We start from the raw sequence: 19,266 nt of genomic DNA on the forward strand, positions 1-19,266 counted from the left end.
GTTCTCGAGCTGTGAGGTGCTGAGAGGGCCATTGCTTATAGGAGTTTAGCGATGGTGCGAGTTGAGGGCCGCCTTTCCCCTCCTCTCTTCCCAATAACCCCATCCCAGGATTCAAAGTAGGTAAATCATCTGTATAAACCACTCTGCCCGGGGAGGGCAAATCGCAGACGGTATCTCCCTATGCATGTTAGCCTATGTCTACTCCGGCCCCCTACCCTCCCTGCGGGCAGTGACCATTTCAGCATGAAATCCTCAGGCAGGGGCCGGATTCTGAGCTCTGCAACATTTCTTATCTCCGCGCTCACCCCGGCTATTTATATGTCCTCGCTGATAAGGAAGGAGCTAGGTTCCTAGCACAGTCTGGGGCGAGGCAGTTGAGTTCTCTAAGGAGCCAGAGGGAAAGTGCAGATCAAAGGACCCATTGTCCGCTCCTGCAGGTTGCGGTGACCCCAGGCCAGATTGTCACGCACGCCTCCCCCACCCTCCAGGGCCGGTCATTCTGCCTTCTACAGCTCTTGCAGAAGATGTGACCTTAATCTCACATTTTCCTACACTTCCAGGAGAAATAACAGTACGCCCCAATCTCAGGGAGCAGAGAGTTAGTTCTGGGCGCTTGCCACGGCTGCCTCACTTCAATTGACACTCGCGCACACACGCGTGTACTTGGGTGTTGGGGGTGGGGCACCGATCTGGGGAGGGAACCGGCTCCCCACCCCAACTCATCTTTGCAGACCTCCCTCGGTGCACCCCTGGCCGGCATCTGGCCAGTGCAGCGCACTGGGACCTAGGGCAGAGCCAGAGGGGTGAGGCCAGGAGAGACTTCAGGCCTCTAAGGACACAGCTGGGGCTGAGTTGAACGCAGCTCCGCCCGCGGCTCGCCCCCTCCCCAATGCCTCTCCCTTAACCTGCCGCCCCCAACAGTAGTGGGTCGAGATGTGGAGGAAACACTCTGTACATGATTTTTCCGCCCACCCTCTAGCGCCCGAGGAGACGGACGGTGTAGACTCTAGGGGACGACTGCTTCCCCTCTGCCGCGGCGGGGTGGGGAGCGTGGGAAGGGGACGGCCGCGCAAGGTGCCAGCCGGCTCCAGGTTTGAGCGAGAGAGGGAGAGGGAGGTCCACGCAGAGACATAGAATCCCCCTCCTCCCTCGCCCTAAAGGGATAAGAGCTGCGGGACACACCGCCCGCCTCCAGAGCCCCCATTCCGTTGAGCCGGGACGTGCTAGGGGTGCAGGGCCGGGCGGCCGCCTGCAGTATCAGTATCACTATCAGCATCAGCATCTGCATCTGCATCAGCATCAGCTCAGCTGCCCCGAGGTGGCCGGCGGCTGTGAAGGAGCTCCAGGCTGCCCCCATCCCCACGCCCTTCTCGGCTCAGGGCGTCCACGAACGTGCGGATGGCCTGCGGGCGAGTGGCACCGTCGCGATCTCGGCCGCCCCTCTAGCTGGAGGCACCGGGGACCGAACCCGTGGCTTCCAGCTCGACTGCGGACGAATCCGAGGGCCGCGCGCCTCGCGGGAGAGCGGCTGCCGTGAGGCGCGGAGGGATACGCCTCGGCCGCACCTCCCGCGCCGCGCCCCCGCCCCCGCCGCCGCCGCCGCCCGCCCGCCCTCCCCGCCCGGCTCTACTGCCGCCGCGGCGGCCGCTGCTGCTGCTGCTTCTGCCGCCGCTGCCGCCGCTGCTGCCTGGATATAGTGCGGCAGGAGCGGAGCTTGCAGTCACTTTGCGAGGAGGAGCGCGCGGGCTGCGGGCGGCTGGGGCACCCCGGAAGCGGCGGCGGCGGCTCGAGCAGAGGCGGCCGGGGCAGCGAAGGGTTCTCTCTCCAGGGCTGGACTTAATAACTTTGAAACTGTCCACCGCTGTCACGTCCTGAACATGAGCCTCCTCCTCTCCTTCTACCTGCTCGGGTTGCTTGTCAGTAGCGGGCAAGGTAAGAGTGTGGTGCTTTATTGCATTTACTTTCCCTCCCCCTTCCACCCAGCCAAGAGAGGCAAAGCGGGGGGCGCAGGAAGAATTAAATGAAAGAACTAAAGTTACAGTTATTGTTGTTGTGGTAGTTAGGGTTATTTTCGTTCTTTCTCTAGCTGCCCCTAAAATTGTATCTGTTGTGTGTAGACCCCTAAATAAGAGAAGGTAAAATACAGAATTGGAGAGGGGGTATCAGTGAGCAGGATATCCAGGGAAACGGCTTCTTCTTTTTTTTTCTCTCTCTCTGTCTCTCTCTCTCTGAGATTTTGGCTTTCTCTTATTTTCATGATCAAAAATTGGATGAGTATGTTGGTGTGTGTTAACAGTGAAATATCTGAGGTTGCGGAAGGAAAGGGCACGATGGTGTTTTACAGAAGCAGCAAAAACTATCAGCGTTAAACTCATTTGCAGAATATCTGTTGTGTGCAAGACATTCGATTCTTGGAGACTTTTTTTTCACCCCTTTTCCAAAACCTTAATTTCTAACTATGAAATGAATGATGATGGCTTATTTCTGTTGGAAACTAAGAGAGAGGCGATGGATATTGTGTGTAAGAAAGCAAATGGATAAAACTAGGGATGTGTTGCAGTCATTCATTTTGACCCCCAACCCCTTATTAATACAGAAAGGTGGAATAATTTTATGACATTAGATTGTAATTACACCTGTAAAGGATTTTGGGGGTTGTGGAGAAGGTGGGAGCTTTTATCTCTTAAAAAAAAAAAAAAATGAATAGCCTGGTAGGATAACCTGAGAGGGAATTTGTGGAAGCTATCACTGTTTGTACAGAGATAGAGATGAATTGATCAGATTGTTTAGACTGTAAACATGCACATGAAATATATTTACAATAAATGGAAGCATTTTCAACTGTCCAGACAAGTTTGGACATTTAATTAGGGACAGAAAATGCTAAAACCTGCATTGGTGAAAGTCTTTAAAGAAAAAATAAAAAAGCTGTAATATTGAGATAGGTAATGATTGCAAAGAATGTTATGTTATTAGTGTAGCGTGACATTGGTTTTTTTCTAAAAAAAAGAAATAAATTACAAGACAAGTTAAAATATCCCCACAATATTCAATTCTAAGCATTTTTAGCCTCTTCTGTATTGCTCGTTTGGTCCAGCAGGGGGTGGTAGAACTCCATTTTAAGCCCGGAAGACGGTTGTTTCTGCTCTTCCACAGAGTCCTTCTATCATTCCTCAGCAGGGCTTGACATTTTGGATGTGAAGCCTTCCTTTCTCTGCCCTTCTCCTCCCCACAGCTATAGTGTTAGTGGCTGATGAAACACGATTGGATGCAGATTTAATGTTCAGAAATCAGTATGCAAATGTTGGGTATTGCTATAGTTCGTAATAAAGTGTCTTGATAAGATTCTGCTCATTTCCCACTCCTAACATAGAGTATGAAATATTTTGGTCTTAGCAAAATTGCAGCTATGTCCATCTGAAGCTAATATTAGCCCATTCCTTAATCTAGTGGTTCTTAAGCAAATATCACCATACACATATGTCCTGCAGATAGGCTGCTTTAATTTTCAGATAGCTGCTGATTGTGTTTAACTGTTCATTTACAGCATAAACAGGTATTTTTGAGTACTAGGAAACAATGCCTGAAAATTGCAGTTAAAATACAACTGCAATTAAGTAAGTGTAGATAGTGTGGAGCAGCATGGGGGCATACTAGGACGCAAGTTTATGCAGACTTATGATTACATTGTGAGTGGTTTGGAGAAGAAAAACGTCTCAGTTGTGGAGTCTGAATTTATCATTGCAGAGGCTAAGTGTGTTGGCATTTGGATACATAGGAAATCTAGAAATGTTTAGATATATAGGTTTAGCTAATATACAGAAACACAAAATTTGGATGTGTATATGTAACATAGATGTGAAATTGTGATTCAGCTAATTTATAAGTCAGAATACAAGATGGTTATGAAGAGGCACTCAGAGACAAGCATCTCTGAAGGGGAACACATATTCACTGTAATGAAACAGGGTGGAAGGAGACCATCATTGTAAGGATCGCTCTATCTAGTACAATTTCACAATGCATGATACTCAGAGAGGCATAGATGCATAACAGAGGGACCTAGCTTTTGTGAAAAAGAACATGTAGTACTTCTATGCATGTGTCCTGATGAAGTCAGAGATGCTTGGAGATAGAGACCCTCACCCTGGGGTCCAATTCCTCTATGCTAGTGTTTTGTTCTCGAATCAAGGATGTAGCAGCAAGTATCAGACCCACTATCAGTGTCACTCATAATTTTGTTTATTCTCTTGTAAAGAGGGCCGTGGAAAGCCACCAGTCAGTGATCCCTGGTCTTGCCTTAGAACTACTAAAATCCCAGCTTGCTGATTTATGTGTCCAACAATATACTTGCAGGGGATTTTATGAAGCATGATTGAAGCTATTGCTTTGGAAAGTGGTGTGCAGTTAGACTGGGGAAAGGCAACAATGATATATTCCCTTTTCAGGAGTCAAAACGTTTTGAACTACAGCAGTTGAATAGGAGAAAATGACATTAAGTGAGAAACTGACTAACAAGTGAATGTCAATACTATGATTAGATAACGAGGCCTAATAGTTACTTATAACTCCCAACACAACCTTATTGTTGTATAGTAGTAAGATGCTTTTTTTATTGTAGCAGAAATACTCCTTTAAAAGTCTCTCATTTCCACTGCAAGATTAATGTCTAATGAAGTGACATTAGAATGTTATTGTCAAGTCTCAATTTAATGGTCAATGGAAAGAAAATTCTGTAATTCTGTAACTTCTGCAATTATTTTTTCTTTGTGTTCGAAACTTGGTCACAGCCTTGGTAATCATAAATCTCCAGTGATAACTTCAGTTTCTGATTAACTGCATTTGCCATTTGGATCTTTGTTTATTCAAACTCCCAAACTGTAGTGTGTATGGGTTGCTTTCATGAGACCTTTTACATTTTTAAAATTACTTTCTTCTTCCTTTAAAAATTAAGCAAGTGTGATTAATAAGCATTTTTTTCCTGGATGTTCATATATATAAAATAGAAGCACTGTTATACTAAAACCTAAGGTAAGAATAAGGCTATTCATCTCTCCTGCAATTCAAGTTCAAACATACCTACTTAGAACACTTACCTAAGGCAAAATCGTGAGGAAAGGAGGGGTGAATTGCCCAGTTGATTAGTTAAACCAGTCATCTACTTACAGTTACTCTCTTTGGTGAAGGTCTAGTAAGTCATTGTACATTAGAGAAATGCACCTTCTAAAAATAGAGCACAGGTGTGTGAGTGTCTACTAGTTTGAAGATTACGGGAGAGATCTCCACAAACTCATCTTCTGTCTAGGCTGTTACATGGCTCCAGCCTCTCTCAGATCCTTTTTCTATCTGCTCTGCTCTCATTCTTTGATATCGGCCTCTTTGTACAAAGTTTCTATTAAATCAACTGGGTCTTCTTTTGCACTTGGGGAAGATAGGCTAATGTAAATTATTATTTTTATTGTCAAAGAGTAACCCAGAGGATTTCCCTCCCTGCTTCATATCAAAGGAGTTAAGCAGAGCATTTTCTCACTTTACATTTAATGCAGAATAGGAGCTCCGAGAGCCAGAAGGGAAGTTGGTGGGTCCCGGGAGTGTCAGATGAGTCTTTTCAATGACACAGGGAACTAATGTTCTCCCCGAGGTAATGTCCTTCTAGAGAAGCAATTAATGGAACAAAGGAACCTCATTCAGGACCAAAAGAAAGTTAGACTTCATATGATTTTCTAAATAAAATGGCCTTCTTTCAAAAAGAAAGCTAGTTAGTAATGAAACTGAGAAATGAGCTACAGAGATTGAAGCTAGTAACCAAGCTGAACATGTAATTTGTTTTTGCCTGTCCTTGTGTGGAATCAGTGCAGTAGTAACAGGATCGACAGTCTGAAGACTCTAGAACTGGTCCACCTGCTTTTTTTGTCTTTTAACATTTGGGAAATCATTGTAACTTATCTCAGAGTCATCTCTCACAGCAATTAATTTTTGAGAGCGTGAAGAAAAGTGCTCCATAACTGATAGAGTGAGTCTGAATTGCCTTCTTTCCCCCCAAAATGAAATTAATCCTCTGAGTGTTGGTGTATGCAAAATTAATTTAATAATTTTAATATTATCAAGGGACTGTCATTGTTTTTCAAATTTTATTGTCCTAAATTTTAAATGTAGTGTGCCCTTTATACAATCCCATTTAAACTGAGGAAAGGCCTATTTAAAAAATTATAAATACGTTTTAATTTTCCAAATTACGTGATAGGAGAATACTTTAAGATGTAACCAGTGCTTTTATGCTTTTATTAAATGTAATATTTCTGCACTTTATAGAGCCAAGCTATCTCTAATTGTTCAACGAATAAAAGTGCTTCTCTCTGATGCTCTTTTAAATATTTTAATAACTTTTAATAATTTACAGTTATAATAATAGTACTAATCCCAAATAGATCAACATATTTCCTGATTTCCTATATTCACTGTGCCACTAACAATTCATCAGTCATTATAAGACATTGTAGAAAGCTATGATGTAATGAAACGTCTTTAATTTAAATCAAGATGTTTGGATTTAAATATTGAAGAGAGGTAATGGGGAATTTTGAGAATATTTATAAGCATAGCTAGCAATCAAAACATTATAGTTTGAAGAATTTCAGGTCAATTGATCAAAGTTTTCTTGACTCCATTGGATTTATTAAAATTCACGGGGTTGAAGAAAATTCATTGGATTTGGAATCAGAAGACCTAGGCTACTAAGAGTCTCTCAACCTTGAAGAAGCAACTTACACCCTTAGAACCACTATTTGCTTATTTGAAAATTTGACATTAAAAAATCTGGCCAGTTGACCTTGATGCTCAGCCATGAGGAGCAATTGTGACAATAAATATTTATAGGCAGGCACTTTGCAAATGTCAACTCTACTATGCTAGGCTTTATTTATATTTTTTAATAATGTACATATAGATAAATTTGTGGTTTATAAACATTTAATTATATAATTTAAAAAGATAATCATAAGCTGCTCTGTGATTAGAAAAGAATATCAAAGGAACAGAGATTACTTATTAATGAGGTGACTCATTCATCATTTATTCATTTATCTAACATTTACAGAATACCTGATGTGTCCCAGACACCTCATTAGACAGCATTCCTAGGAGTGGTTGCATAAGTGTGTGAAGAACAACTCCAGGGGGCTCCACTTATTGTCCTAGCGATGGAACACATATTTATTTTTACCATTAGCCAGCAGATGGCAGTAAAAGTTTTGAGGAATGATTTGCCTTTTTTGTATCATGAATCCTTTCTATGGACCAACATCAGGCTGGTGTTAAACACCAAGAGGCTTAGTATTGGCACATAATTAAGATAAATGACTTACTAAAGATCAAACAGAAAAGTTAAAGAGTTAATTACTAGAGCTGCAGTCTCCAAACTCTTCAGTTCTCCTAACACCAAACTTGTTCATAGATTTTATTTAAATGAATCTAATATGTCTTCATCTCAAAGTAAGACATACTTAAATTTGGTGCCATTTTGTCAGTTAATCAAATAACAAGCACTTTTTGAGGCCTTAAAATGAGTATAATATCAGCACCTTCTAACAGTACAGACCACTTGTGCAAAGTGCTTTTTGTCACCTTATAACTTACAATTATCAATGAGTCAAGGGACTATTAGCTTTGTTTTATGGATGAAGAAACTGAGGTGCAGAAGAATTATCTGATTTGCCTGTATCACTTATTTTTGTAGTTATCTGGAATTAGGAGTAGATTTTTCAACTTCTAGTTGAATACCTATTTTTAATGCATTGTTGATTCATTTTTTAAAAATTTATTTGTGTGTGAAGAATTCAGTGTTGATAATTGCAAAAACAAATAATATAAATTTAAAAAGCCAAATAAACATGTGAGAGATAACATAAATTGTTCAACAAAATATTATAAAATGACAAAATATATTACATAATTAATTAAACATTAAGTAGTCTGAGTCCTTAGGAGTTTAGTGCCTAGAACAAGCCAAAAATGATTGTGTTTACTAACTGACAGGTTCTCTTGCCATAATCTTCTATTATCCTGTTATTAATATAATGATTATCCTTCCTTTGTATATGAAGGCCATAAGACATAGGGAGTTTAAATCACTGTCTAAAGTTTAACTGCTTGGAAATAAGGATTTGCATTTGGGACATATCCAAAGCCTAGCCTCTTGCCAGGACATCACGTTGCCATTCAATGAAATTGAAAGGGCTTCAACATAGTGAGAGTAAATGGAGAAAATTATTAATACAAGGAGGAAAAAAAAAATGAGTGAACAAATTGTAAGAAAGGAGGTACCTGTTGAGAGAACAGAAATAATCCAGTTTGATGAATCCAAGGATTCGTTAAGCAGTTTGGGCCCCTGCACTCAATTATGGAAATGTTGGTGGAAATGGAAGATAGAACAACCTTGAGGCCAAGCCGTTTTTGACGCTTGTTAGATCTTTGGGAGCCATTGTTTGGGCAGGAGAGTAGCATGATAAACTTTGGTTTGTTTTTAAGTCTACTGGCCATGTGTAGGATAGACCAGAAGAAAAGAAAAATGAGTGAGTGGACATGACATGTGTCTGTGGAAGACTTAATAGGATCTTAGGGACAAATACAAACTGAGAAGTCGGCATGAAGGTGCCACATGAAGTTTTAAGTCTATTTAACAGTAAAAAAAGGTTATATCTTAATAGAAATAGGAAAAATAAATAAAAAATACTCCCATTTTAAATAATTTTTAACTTGTTTGTTATTTTTTAAATTATATGTCGTTTGCTGTATTCATGGCACATCTAGATAAAAATGTCAATAAATTTGAAAATGGAAACTGTTGATCTTTTTATTGGCCAATTCTTCTGAATAATTTCTTTAGTTTTATTTGTTTATGTGTTTCTATCTTGTTTTTCCATCCCCATTTATACTTTAAATGTTGTATAGTATAGATCTGGAATTTTGGGTAAAATCTCAGAAGTATGTAGGTAAAATTCATTTCATTATATATTCTTCATTTAAATCATTTTCTCTGTTTTATTTGTAGTTTCTTTATCTTTTTAACACTGGCAAACCAAAACAAAATAAAAATAAGGAGAAACCAAAAAAAGAAAAACCCCTAAAAACTTACATGAAAAAAGATTTTTGGTATTGAATATATAAAGTTTAAACATTTTTTCTATTAATATCCAAAGAGGGAAAAAGGACTAATATTTTTGAGCACCTTCTCTATGCCAGAGAGCTGTATTGAACATTTTTACTCATTATCTCATTGAATCCTGATTAAATCACATTTGATAGATGACGTTCCTGGGATTGAGAGCGACTGATATGCCCGGAGATTTTAATTCCCTTTTTTAGGTTGGTATTCGCATTTATACCAAAGAATATTAAATACATTTAAGATATGATTCAGTTTTTTTTTTTGGCTATAGTGTTTGTTTCTTTAGTGCATCTTACTTTGTTACACCATTGATAAACAGGGAGATGATATGTTAGAATGCAGAAATTGTGTTGATCCCTGGGTTGGAAGTAGTGGCTCACATCTACAATCCCAGCATTTTGGGAGGCCAAGGCTGGCAGATCACTTGAGATTAGGAGTTTGAAACCAGCCTGGGCAACGTGGCAAATCCCCGTCTTTACCAAAAATTCAAAAATAGCTGGACATGGTGGCACATCCCTCAGTACCCCAGCTACTTGGAAGGCTGATGTTGGAGAATCACTTGAGCCTGGGAGGCAGAGGTGGCAGGGAGCAGAGATTCCACCACTGCACTCCAGCCTGGGTGACAAAGTGAGACTCCATCTCAAAAAAAAAAAGTTGTGTTGATCCATATATGATTTTCTCTGCTCATTAATTGCTCATTAATTTTTAAATGATCAAGAACCAGGCTTTCTCACAATTAAGGAAAAAGCCTTAGCAAGTTATGCAGACATTAAGGAAAAAAGTATGAAAAAATCAACTCAAAAGACTTCCTTTAGTACAAGTATTCATTTACTTAGTAGCTTTATGAACATCTTGATTTCCAGTGTAATAGGCATCGGGAGAAGTTGAAAGTGCAACTGAAGAAGCTGGGAAGTCAGTTTGCCTGGTGAAAAATAATGTTTGTTTTTTGTTTACTTTGTTGTCTTTATTTTTTAAAGGCTACACTGTGGATCATAGTTTGCAATTTAAAGTGAATACCCTTCAGGCATTGCATCCTGAGAGAGGGTGGGAAAGCAAGGTGCAAATACCAGCAGAGATTTAACTATGCTAGTGTTAGAATCAAATGCTTGTTCCTCAGTGCTGAAGAGAGGAACTAGGGCTCAGACAAGGAAATTTCTCAGCAAGGCAATTTACTTCTGTAGAAGGGTGCGTCTCACAAATGAACAATGGTGAGAACATACCTAAACAGGAGAGGGGAAGGGTTTCCTATCCCTGATGCAGGTAGCCCCTACTGCTGTGTTGTTCCCCTATTGGCTAGGGTTGAACTGCACAGTCTAAGCTAATGTCAACTGGCAATTTTAAAAGGAGCAGGGGTATGAGCCAGAGTGACAGAGTGAGCAGTTTGGCAGGAAGGACAGTTAAGGGACAGGTAACTAATGTTGACTCAGGTCAAACCAGGTGACCAGGATGAGTCAGGACTGATCAGGTGATCAGGCGTGACTCAGGTCAAAGCAGGTGACCAGGGGAACAATGTAAACTGCTGATTAGAACTGGTGGGAAAGTTGTTTACTGAAACTAGAGGCAAGAGGCCGAAGAGAACCAGAAAGTTAAACTTTCATATGGAGAACGGAGAATAATAGAGCCAAACATGCTGACATACTGATTCTTTGAAGAGAAACTTAGAGCTCACTATATTTAACACTAGTATTGTAATTAAGACTGTTATGGTTTTTGTTAGTGCTTGGTTACAGATTTCTGTAGGTTTTGAATGTTCTGCCTCCTAATCCTGTCTTTTCCCATAAAGTATAATATTTTTTACTGCACAAGTTTTCAGACACCAGAGATTTTCAGGGATGCAAATACAGTGCTATATCAAAAATGTGTGTCTCTACTTGTAAAATCAGCCAATGTATTATGACTAAAGCCCATATTATAGTATGAATAGGTCCCAATGTGAGAACATAAGCACACTTATAGTTTGTACTCAGTATTAATGAGAGGACTTGGGGATATTTTTAATGTTATTGTAACTTGTTCATTGCCAACAAGTTCTTTTGGTACCTCTGTTACCAGAAAGGGGTCCCAATCCAGAACGCAAGAGAGGGTCCTCGGAGCTCACACAGGAATTCAGGGCAAGTCCACAAAGTGAAAGAAAGTTTATTAGGAAAGTAAAGGAATAAAAGAATGGCTACTCCATAGGCAGAGCAGCCCTGAGGTCTGCTGGTTGCCCATTTATTGTTACTTCTTCATTATATGCTAAACCAGGGGTGGATTATTCATGAATTTTCTAGAAAAGGGGTGGACAATTCCTGGAACTGAAGGTTCTTCTCCTTTTTAGACAATATAAGGTAACTTCTGCATGTTGCCCTGACATCTGTAAATTGTTGTGGTGTTGGTGGGAGTGTCTTTTAGCATGTTAATGCATTATAACTAGTATATAGTGATCTGTGAGAGTGACCAGAGGCCACTATCATTGCCATCTTTGTTTCAGCAGGTTTTGGCCGGCTTCTTTACTGCATCCTGTTTTATCAGCAAGGTCTTTATGACCTGTATCTTGTGCCAACCTCCTATCTCATCCTGTGACTTAGAATGCCTAACCATCTGGGAATGCAGTCCAGTAGTTCTCAGCCTTATTTTACCCAGTCACTATTCAAGATGGAGTTGCTCTGATTCAGATGCCTCTGACATCTCTAATACTAGATTTTCTGATTATTTTTATGTCTGTTGTCTCACTTACTTGTTTTCTGATTATTATTCTCTACTACTCACTGCCTGAACAAAGAAGTTGAATTTCTGTGTTCTAGCAGTAACTTTGTAAGTATCATGCATGAGAGAAATGCTAAGAACAGATTATGTGAAGATTAATATATACAGTGAGGTATGTCCCATATATTTTGATCAGTGACATTTACATGCTTTTGATTTTAAAAAATTATTTACTTAGAGAAATCAGTTAAAACTTTCTGATACTTGCTGAAGTTAAGCATGTTTTTAATCATGTTCACTCTTTATCATACCATTTAGCAACAAAAATTGGCTTTATACTACTTCTTCTATAGATTACACACTAATTGTTACACCAGGTAAAACTTTTGAATCATCAAAAGGTAAGAGTTATACTATGACGTAATATTTTTAAATGTCTGTACTATGCATTGTGAGACATATTGACAAAACACTTGTAGTCAATTTAAATTTACCTAATGAAGTCACACTGTTATCCTGAAAGGTAAATAGTGTTTTTGATTTAGAATAGTATAATAAACTTCAAAAGGACAAAATTACTTGCCCAAAAAGAAAGTTTAAAAAATGGTAGGGCCAGACTTGATATAAATATTGTACTCTAGGTACATCATATTTTCCTATTACAATGTTTCTGATTTCACTTAAAGGTTTGTTTAACTCATATCCATGAAGCAGTTACCAAAAATTACTTATTGATATGAAACATATTTTATATCATTATCTTCTTCAGAGTTTACTTTGGGACTATGTTTATAAGACGCCATTAATTTTAATTAGCTATCTACCTTTTGTTTGAATTATTTGGGAGTGTTTGACTTAGAACTGTCAGTACTTTTGCCTTGTACTCATTTACACAGTCCTGTTCTCTCAGCCTCATCGCTCATTACTGTGCACATCAGTTCTTTCAACAAATATTAATTAATTGCTTATACCAGTCATTGTTAAAGGCTTTCCGGAGTCAATCAAAGATGAGATAATATACCTGAATTCTGCATTTTAAACTTGTGATACTCTACTGTGACCTTCCATGTGAACTCCATGGGAACAAGAATGCCTTTGCCTAATAGCTTCCCATTAAATACAATTTATTTGAATACAGAGAATAGAGAATGTGCTCTAAATTCATATGTGTATTCACAGAACATAGAAGCCCAGCAAATATATGCTGAATGCGTATTTAAGATATTACCTGGCAGGAGTGAACCAAATTGACTGGTTTTAAAAAGCTTATTACTTTTGCATTTGTATAATTATTTGTTTCATTGGAAATATATGTTGGACTCTGTGTTTATTTCACACATTTTGTTTATGTCACAGCCGTGCATATAGCAAATCTTCCATAAATATATGAACATCTATAAAATAATAAAGTCACAGTTTTTATTTAACTCAGGAGAATTAACAAAGATGAATCACCTTATCCCTGATCTTATGTTCTCACTGAAAATTAATTAGGCTTGGAATAGAGAAAACTCAGATCTTTGTAAGATATGTTATTTTGAAGCTTTATCTGAGGCATAGGATATGGTTATGTAGCTGGGGTCTCAAAACTTTTCAGGATATGTATTGAAATATATAAATAAATGAGGGAGATATAATATGTTGATAATGGTATAATTAACTAGATTAGATATGGTCAATAGTAAATGTCTGCTGTGTCGATAGAGCAAGTATTTAAAGTCCTCAAAATCAAGATAATCCCCCATGGTTAATTAAAAGTTGATTATTCATTCCATTCTTATTGGAAACCAATTCTGAACTGTATGTATAGTGAGAGAAGAAAAGTAAGAAAATACTTGTTTCATTTTAATTTTTAAGAGATACTTGCATGTTTTCTCTTTTTTAAAAAAATGAAATTTAATTTAACCTCAAAAATCCTCCTTTGTCTGATAGCTGTGTGTGTTTTATTATTTTTTTTTAATGACTTTTCTGGTGTTCTCTAGGTCTAACTTCAGTGATAAAAGCTTTTAAGTTTATTGGACAGAATGCATTTTCAGATACCCCAGAATACCTTTATCACCTATTTATCTGTGTGCCAACCATTAATCTATTAATGTTACCATTATTACATATGCTGCTTTCAACTTGAAGCATATTTTTAAATTAAAGAAATTACTAGTGCTTCTGTTTTTATCTATTTTTACTTTCATCTCCCTCCTCAAATTTTACATATAATCACTTTAATTGGTAATCTAGATGAGTTATTTTATTTCAAAGCCCTCTCACAAGTCCCATGCTAATGCATTTTACCTCTGTGTCGGTTGCAGGTGGTCTGCAATTTAAAACAAAATTCAACCTATGTTGTAAATGACATTCTGAGGTCCTCTGTGCTTTATAAAAACCTTCTCAACCACATCCAGAATGGATATGAAATGTTCAACTTCAGTGTACTCGGGTTATTAAAATAATACTTTTTAGTACAAAATTCTGAGCTATTATGCAGTACCCCAAGTTATTAATCTATTTTTGCTTTCAATCCCTGTATAATTTTTATTATAATGAAAAATTTTATTAAAAATAGCCTCCTTCTTACGTTGTACATTAATACAGCACATTGATGAACAATGACTTCTTTAACCAGGAAGTATCTCTTTCTTACTAGGAAAATCAAAGGATGAAGCTATTGACTATGGGAGGAAAGAGGACTTTCTTATTAGTCAAGTTTCACTTGACTTTTCCTACTCAGCTGCCTCTCTCTCCCATGCTTTTTACCTCATGTTGAGGTCTCTAAGTCTCAGGTGATGGACATGGGTGGGGATATGTGATGGGAGAAGATAAAGTTTTCTAAGTGTAAAGTGTCATTACTAATTAGGACTCCAAAACACATTCTAACCTCCAGGCAGGGAGCTGAGGTTGAATGATAAAGGGAAGTGAAGGTTGAATGATAAAGGGAAGTGAATACTCAAAGAATAATCACTGTTTTGTTTCAAGGAGGATAGTTCATCAGCTACAGGAGAATGGGAATGTGGGTGGTTGTGTTAGAAGGGTGAAGAACTTGAATAAAATCTCAAATAGTTACGTGCAACAGGGGAGAAAAATATACCCAGAATGTATAGAATGATTATAGACAACCTTGTTTCCTTAATGATCAGTGTCTAGTTTTAAGTATTTGGTGAATTAATTGAATGAAAGAAGGAAACCTGCCATTTACTCTGCAGGGTTGTTTTTTTTTTTTCCATAGGGATTACATCATTTAGAAGATCTGAACTATTATTTTAGAGATGAGGGAACTGATTTTCATAAAAGATATGTCACATCTAATAAGGAAAGAATCTGAAATTCAAATTCAGGAATATCTGATTCTGAAATTATACTCATTTAACTGACTAAAACATAGTCCCTTGAAGAAACGAGGAATTGCAGGAGAAAAAAAGGCAAGCACTATGTATAGTTCTAGCTTCAGGTTTTTATCATTTTTTCTGGTCAATTCTCCCCCCACCTCCCACCCAGCTCTATAGGACATGTATTTGCACTATACGGCATGGTTTTTTGACATACGTATGTATTGTGAAATTATTATATCAAGCTAATTATCTATCAACTTAAATAGTTATCTTTTTGTTGTTGCTGTTGTTAGAACATCTAAGATCTAATTGCTTAACAATTTGCAGGTATACAACACATTTTTAACTAAAGCCACCATGCCATGTAATACATCTTTGGAAGTTATTCAATAGAATGAAAAGACTACCTGTGGAATGGGAGAATATATTTGCAAACTATACCTCTGATAAGGGGTTAATATCCAAATATATATAAGTAGTTCAAATAACTCAGTATCAAGAAAACAAATAACTCAGTATCAAGAAAACAAATAACCCAATTTTTAAAAAATAGGCAAAACACCTGAGTAGATATCTTTTAAAAGCTGTTGGTCAACAGGTATATGGAAAAATGCTCAACATTGGTCTTCAGGAAAATGCAAATTAAAAACTATAGTAAGATATCACCTCACACTTGGTAAATTGTCTGTTACAAAAAAGACAAAATCTAATGTTGGTGAGGAGAGCAGAGAAGCCTAGCACATTGTCTTGGGGAATGTAAATTAGTATACACATTATGGTAAATAGTATGGAGGTTTATAAAAATGAAAAAAATGGAAATGTGGTATCATCAGTCATTACTTTTGAATTGTCAAATCCAGGTTAATGACTGCCAATTAGTAAATGAGTGACTTTTTTAGAGACTTCATAGATGAGTAGGCATGGAGAACTAGCAGGATTTAGAGATAATAGGGTGGGGTTTAGGGTGGTTGTAAGGCAAGGAAACTTGATTGTTTAGATTAGTGTAATTCAGAACTACATAACATTAATATTTAAATACGAACTGTGTCTTTAAAATGACTTTTCTTATTGTGAATCACTGTAACGATTAATAATTTAGTAAGCCATCAGTTGTGGATGACTTAATGAATATTATCATAGTGAAATTACATCAGTTTAGGATACTTTTAGGAGCAAAGAAGAGAACAACAAATTCAAAATGGCTTAAAAATGAAAATCTATTATAGCACATGAGAGGCCATATAGAGGTAGATTTTAATTTCATGTTTCTACTCATGGTTTTGGCTATTTTTGCTTGGCTTTGGAGAAAAAACTTGTCTTCAGCAACTCAAAGCATCACATACTTATGTACTTATCTGAAGTTAGGAAAGAAATATAGGTGCAGTTTATTTTATTGTGTTTCCCTTTATTGCATTTCACAGTTACTGCATTTTTTACAAGTTGAATGTCTGTGGCAACCCTATGTCAAGCAAATCCGTTGGCCTCATTTTTCTAATAGCACGTGCTCTCCTTGGGTCTCTGTGTCACATTTAGGTAACTCTGGCAATATTTCAAGCATTTTATTATTATTATGTCTTTATGATCATCCGTTATCTTGATCTTTGATGTTACACTTCTAATTATTTTAGGGTACCATAAAGCACACCCATATAATGACAAACTTAATCAACTTAATTTATAAAAGTTGTGTATTCTGACTGCTCCACTGACTGGCTGTCTCCTGGTATATTTCTCCTTCTCTTCAGAACCTCCTATTCCCTGAGATACAACAATATTGAAATTAGGCCAATTAATTAACCCTACAATGGCCCCTAAATATTCAAGTCAAAAGATGGGTGGTCACACGTCTCTCACTTAAAATCAAAAATTAGAAATAATTAAGTTTAGTGAGGAAGGAATGTTGAAAGCCAAAACAGGCCAAAAGCTAGGCCTCCTGTGACAGTTAACCAAATTATGAATGCAAAAAATATATATATTGAAGGAAATTTAAAATGCCATTCCAGGGAATGCAGGAATAAGAAAGCAAAACAACCTTATTGCTGATATGGAAAAAGTTTTACTGGGTTAGACAGAAGAGAAAACCAGCCACAATATTCTATTAAACCAAAGCCTAATCCAGAGAAAGGTCCTAATACTCCAGTTCTGTGAAGGCTGGATTGGAGAGGTGAGATGAGAGACGTGAGAAAGCCACAGAAAAAAAGTTGGAAGCTAGCATAAATTGGATCATAGGGACCAGGCGCCGTGGCTCACGCCTGTAATCTCAGCACTTTTGGAGGCTGAGCTGGGCAGGTCATTTGAGGTCAGGAGTTCGAGACCAGCCTGACCAGCATGGTGAAACCCCGTCTCTATTACAAAATTGGCTGTGCATGGTGGCACATACCTGTAATCCCAGCTATTTGGGAGACTGAGGCAGGAGAATCGCTTGAACCCAGTAACGGAGGTTGCAATGAGCTGAGTATGTGCTATTGTACTCTAGCCTGGGCAACAAGAGTGAAATTGCATTTCAAAAAAAGAAAAAAAGAAAGAAGAAATTGGTTCATGAGGTTTAAGGTAAGAAGCCATTTGAATAAAGTGTAAGGTGAAGCAGCAAGTGGTGATGGAGAAGCTGCAGCAAGTTATTCAGAAATTCTAACTAAGATTGTTGGTGATGGCAGGACTACACTAAACAACAGATTTTTAATATAGAAGAAGCAGCCTTCTATTGTCAGATGATACCATCTGGGAGTTTATAGCTAGAGAAGAGATGTCAATGCCTGGCTTCAAAGCTTCAAAAGACAAGCTGACTTTTTTCTTAGGGGATAATGCAGCTGGTGACTAAGTTGAAGCCAATGCCCATTTGCTATTTTTAGTCCTCGGGTCCTTAAGAATTATGCTAAATCTACTCTGACTGTGCTCTACAAATGAAACAAAAAGCCTGGATAACAGCACATTTGTAGAGACCTACCTCTCAAAAAAAAAAAAAAATTCCCATCAAAATATTACTGCTATTGACAATGCCTCTGCTCAGCTGAGAGCTCTAATGGAGATGTACAAAAAGATTAACACTGTTTTCATGCCTGCTAACATAACATTCATTCTGTATCTCAGGGATCAAGGAGTAATTTTGACTCTTGGTCTTATTCTTTAAGCAATGCATTTCATAAGGCTATAGCTGCCATCTGTAATGATTCCTCTAATGGATCTGGGCAAAGTCAGTTGAAAAGCTTCTGGAAAGGATTAACCATTCTAGATGCCATTAAGAACATTTGTGGTTCATGGGAGGAGGTCATATGTCAACATTAATAGGAGTTTGGAAGAAGTTTATTCCCCATCTCATGGATGACTGAGGGCAGTACTTCAGTGGAAGAAGTAACTGCAGATCTGATGAAAAGAGTGAGAGAACTAGATTAGAAGTGGAGCCTGAAGATGGGACTGAAATTCTGCCATCTCATGATAAAACTTGAATGGATGAGGGGTTATTTGTTTCTTATGGGTAAGCAAAGAAAGTGATTTCTTGAGATGGAATCTACTTCTGGTGAAGACATTGTGAACCTTATTCAAATGTAAATAAATTATTTAGAATATTGTATACATGTAGTTACTATAACAGTGTCAGAGTTTGAGAAGATTGACTTCATTTTGAAAAGCATTCTACTGTAGGTAAAATATGATCAAACAGTATTGCATGCTACAGAGAAATATGTTAGGAAAGGAAGAGCCAATTGAAAGCACCAGACATCATTGTTGTGTTATTTTGAGAAACTGCCATAGCCACTTCAACCTTCAGCAAACCCTTACCCTTATCAGGAAGCAGCCATTTACATGGAGGCAAGACCTTTTACCAGCTAAAGGATTAGGACTCACTGAAGGCTCATATGATGCTTAACTCTTTTATTTTAGCAATACAACATTTTTAAATTAATGTATGCACGTTGTTAGACATGGTTCTGTTGCACAGTTAATAGACTGTAGTATAGTATAAACATAACTTTTCCATGCTTTGGAAAGCCAAAAAAATGTGTTATTTAATTTATTGTGTGTTAGACTTCTCGCCGAGTTCAATGAGGAAACAGAGACCGGAGTGAGGAAATTAAAAGCCAATTTATTCGGCTC

The 19,266-nt window shown here is 38.0% G+C and overlaps 1 protein-coding gene across 2 annotated transcripts in view; it reads left to right on the forward strand.

The window, feature by feature from the left end:
- The first annotated feature begins 1,722 nt into the window (after positions 1-1,722).
- The window catches only part of NCAM2 (neural cell adhesion molecule 2), a 532,134-nt gene continuing 514,590 nt past the window's right edge, over positions 1,723-19,266 (forward strand). For both annotated transcript variants that reach the window (XM_012475013.3, XM_012475014.3), the window contains exon 1: positions 1,723-1,932. In XM_012475013.3, coding sequence (XP_012330436.2) covers positions 1,878-1,932 — 55 coding nt within the window. In that variant the 5' untranslated portion in view covers positions 1,723-1,877. The remainder of the gene's footprint in view (positions 1,933-19,266) is intronic.

This window comes from Aotus nancymaae, unplaced genomic scaffold (assembly GCF_030222135.1).
Source record: "Aotus nancymaae isolate 86718 unplaced genomic scaffold, 86718_ANA_hifiasm-v0.15.2.pri h1tg000022l_1, whole genome shotgun sequence".
In the NCBI taxonomy this organism is placed as follows: Eukaryota; Metazoa; Chordata; class Mammalia; order Primates; family Aotidae; genus Aotus; species Aotus nancymaae.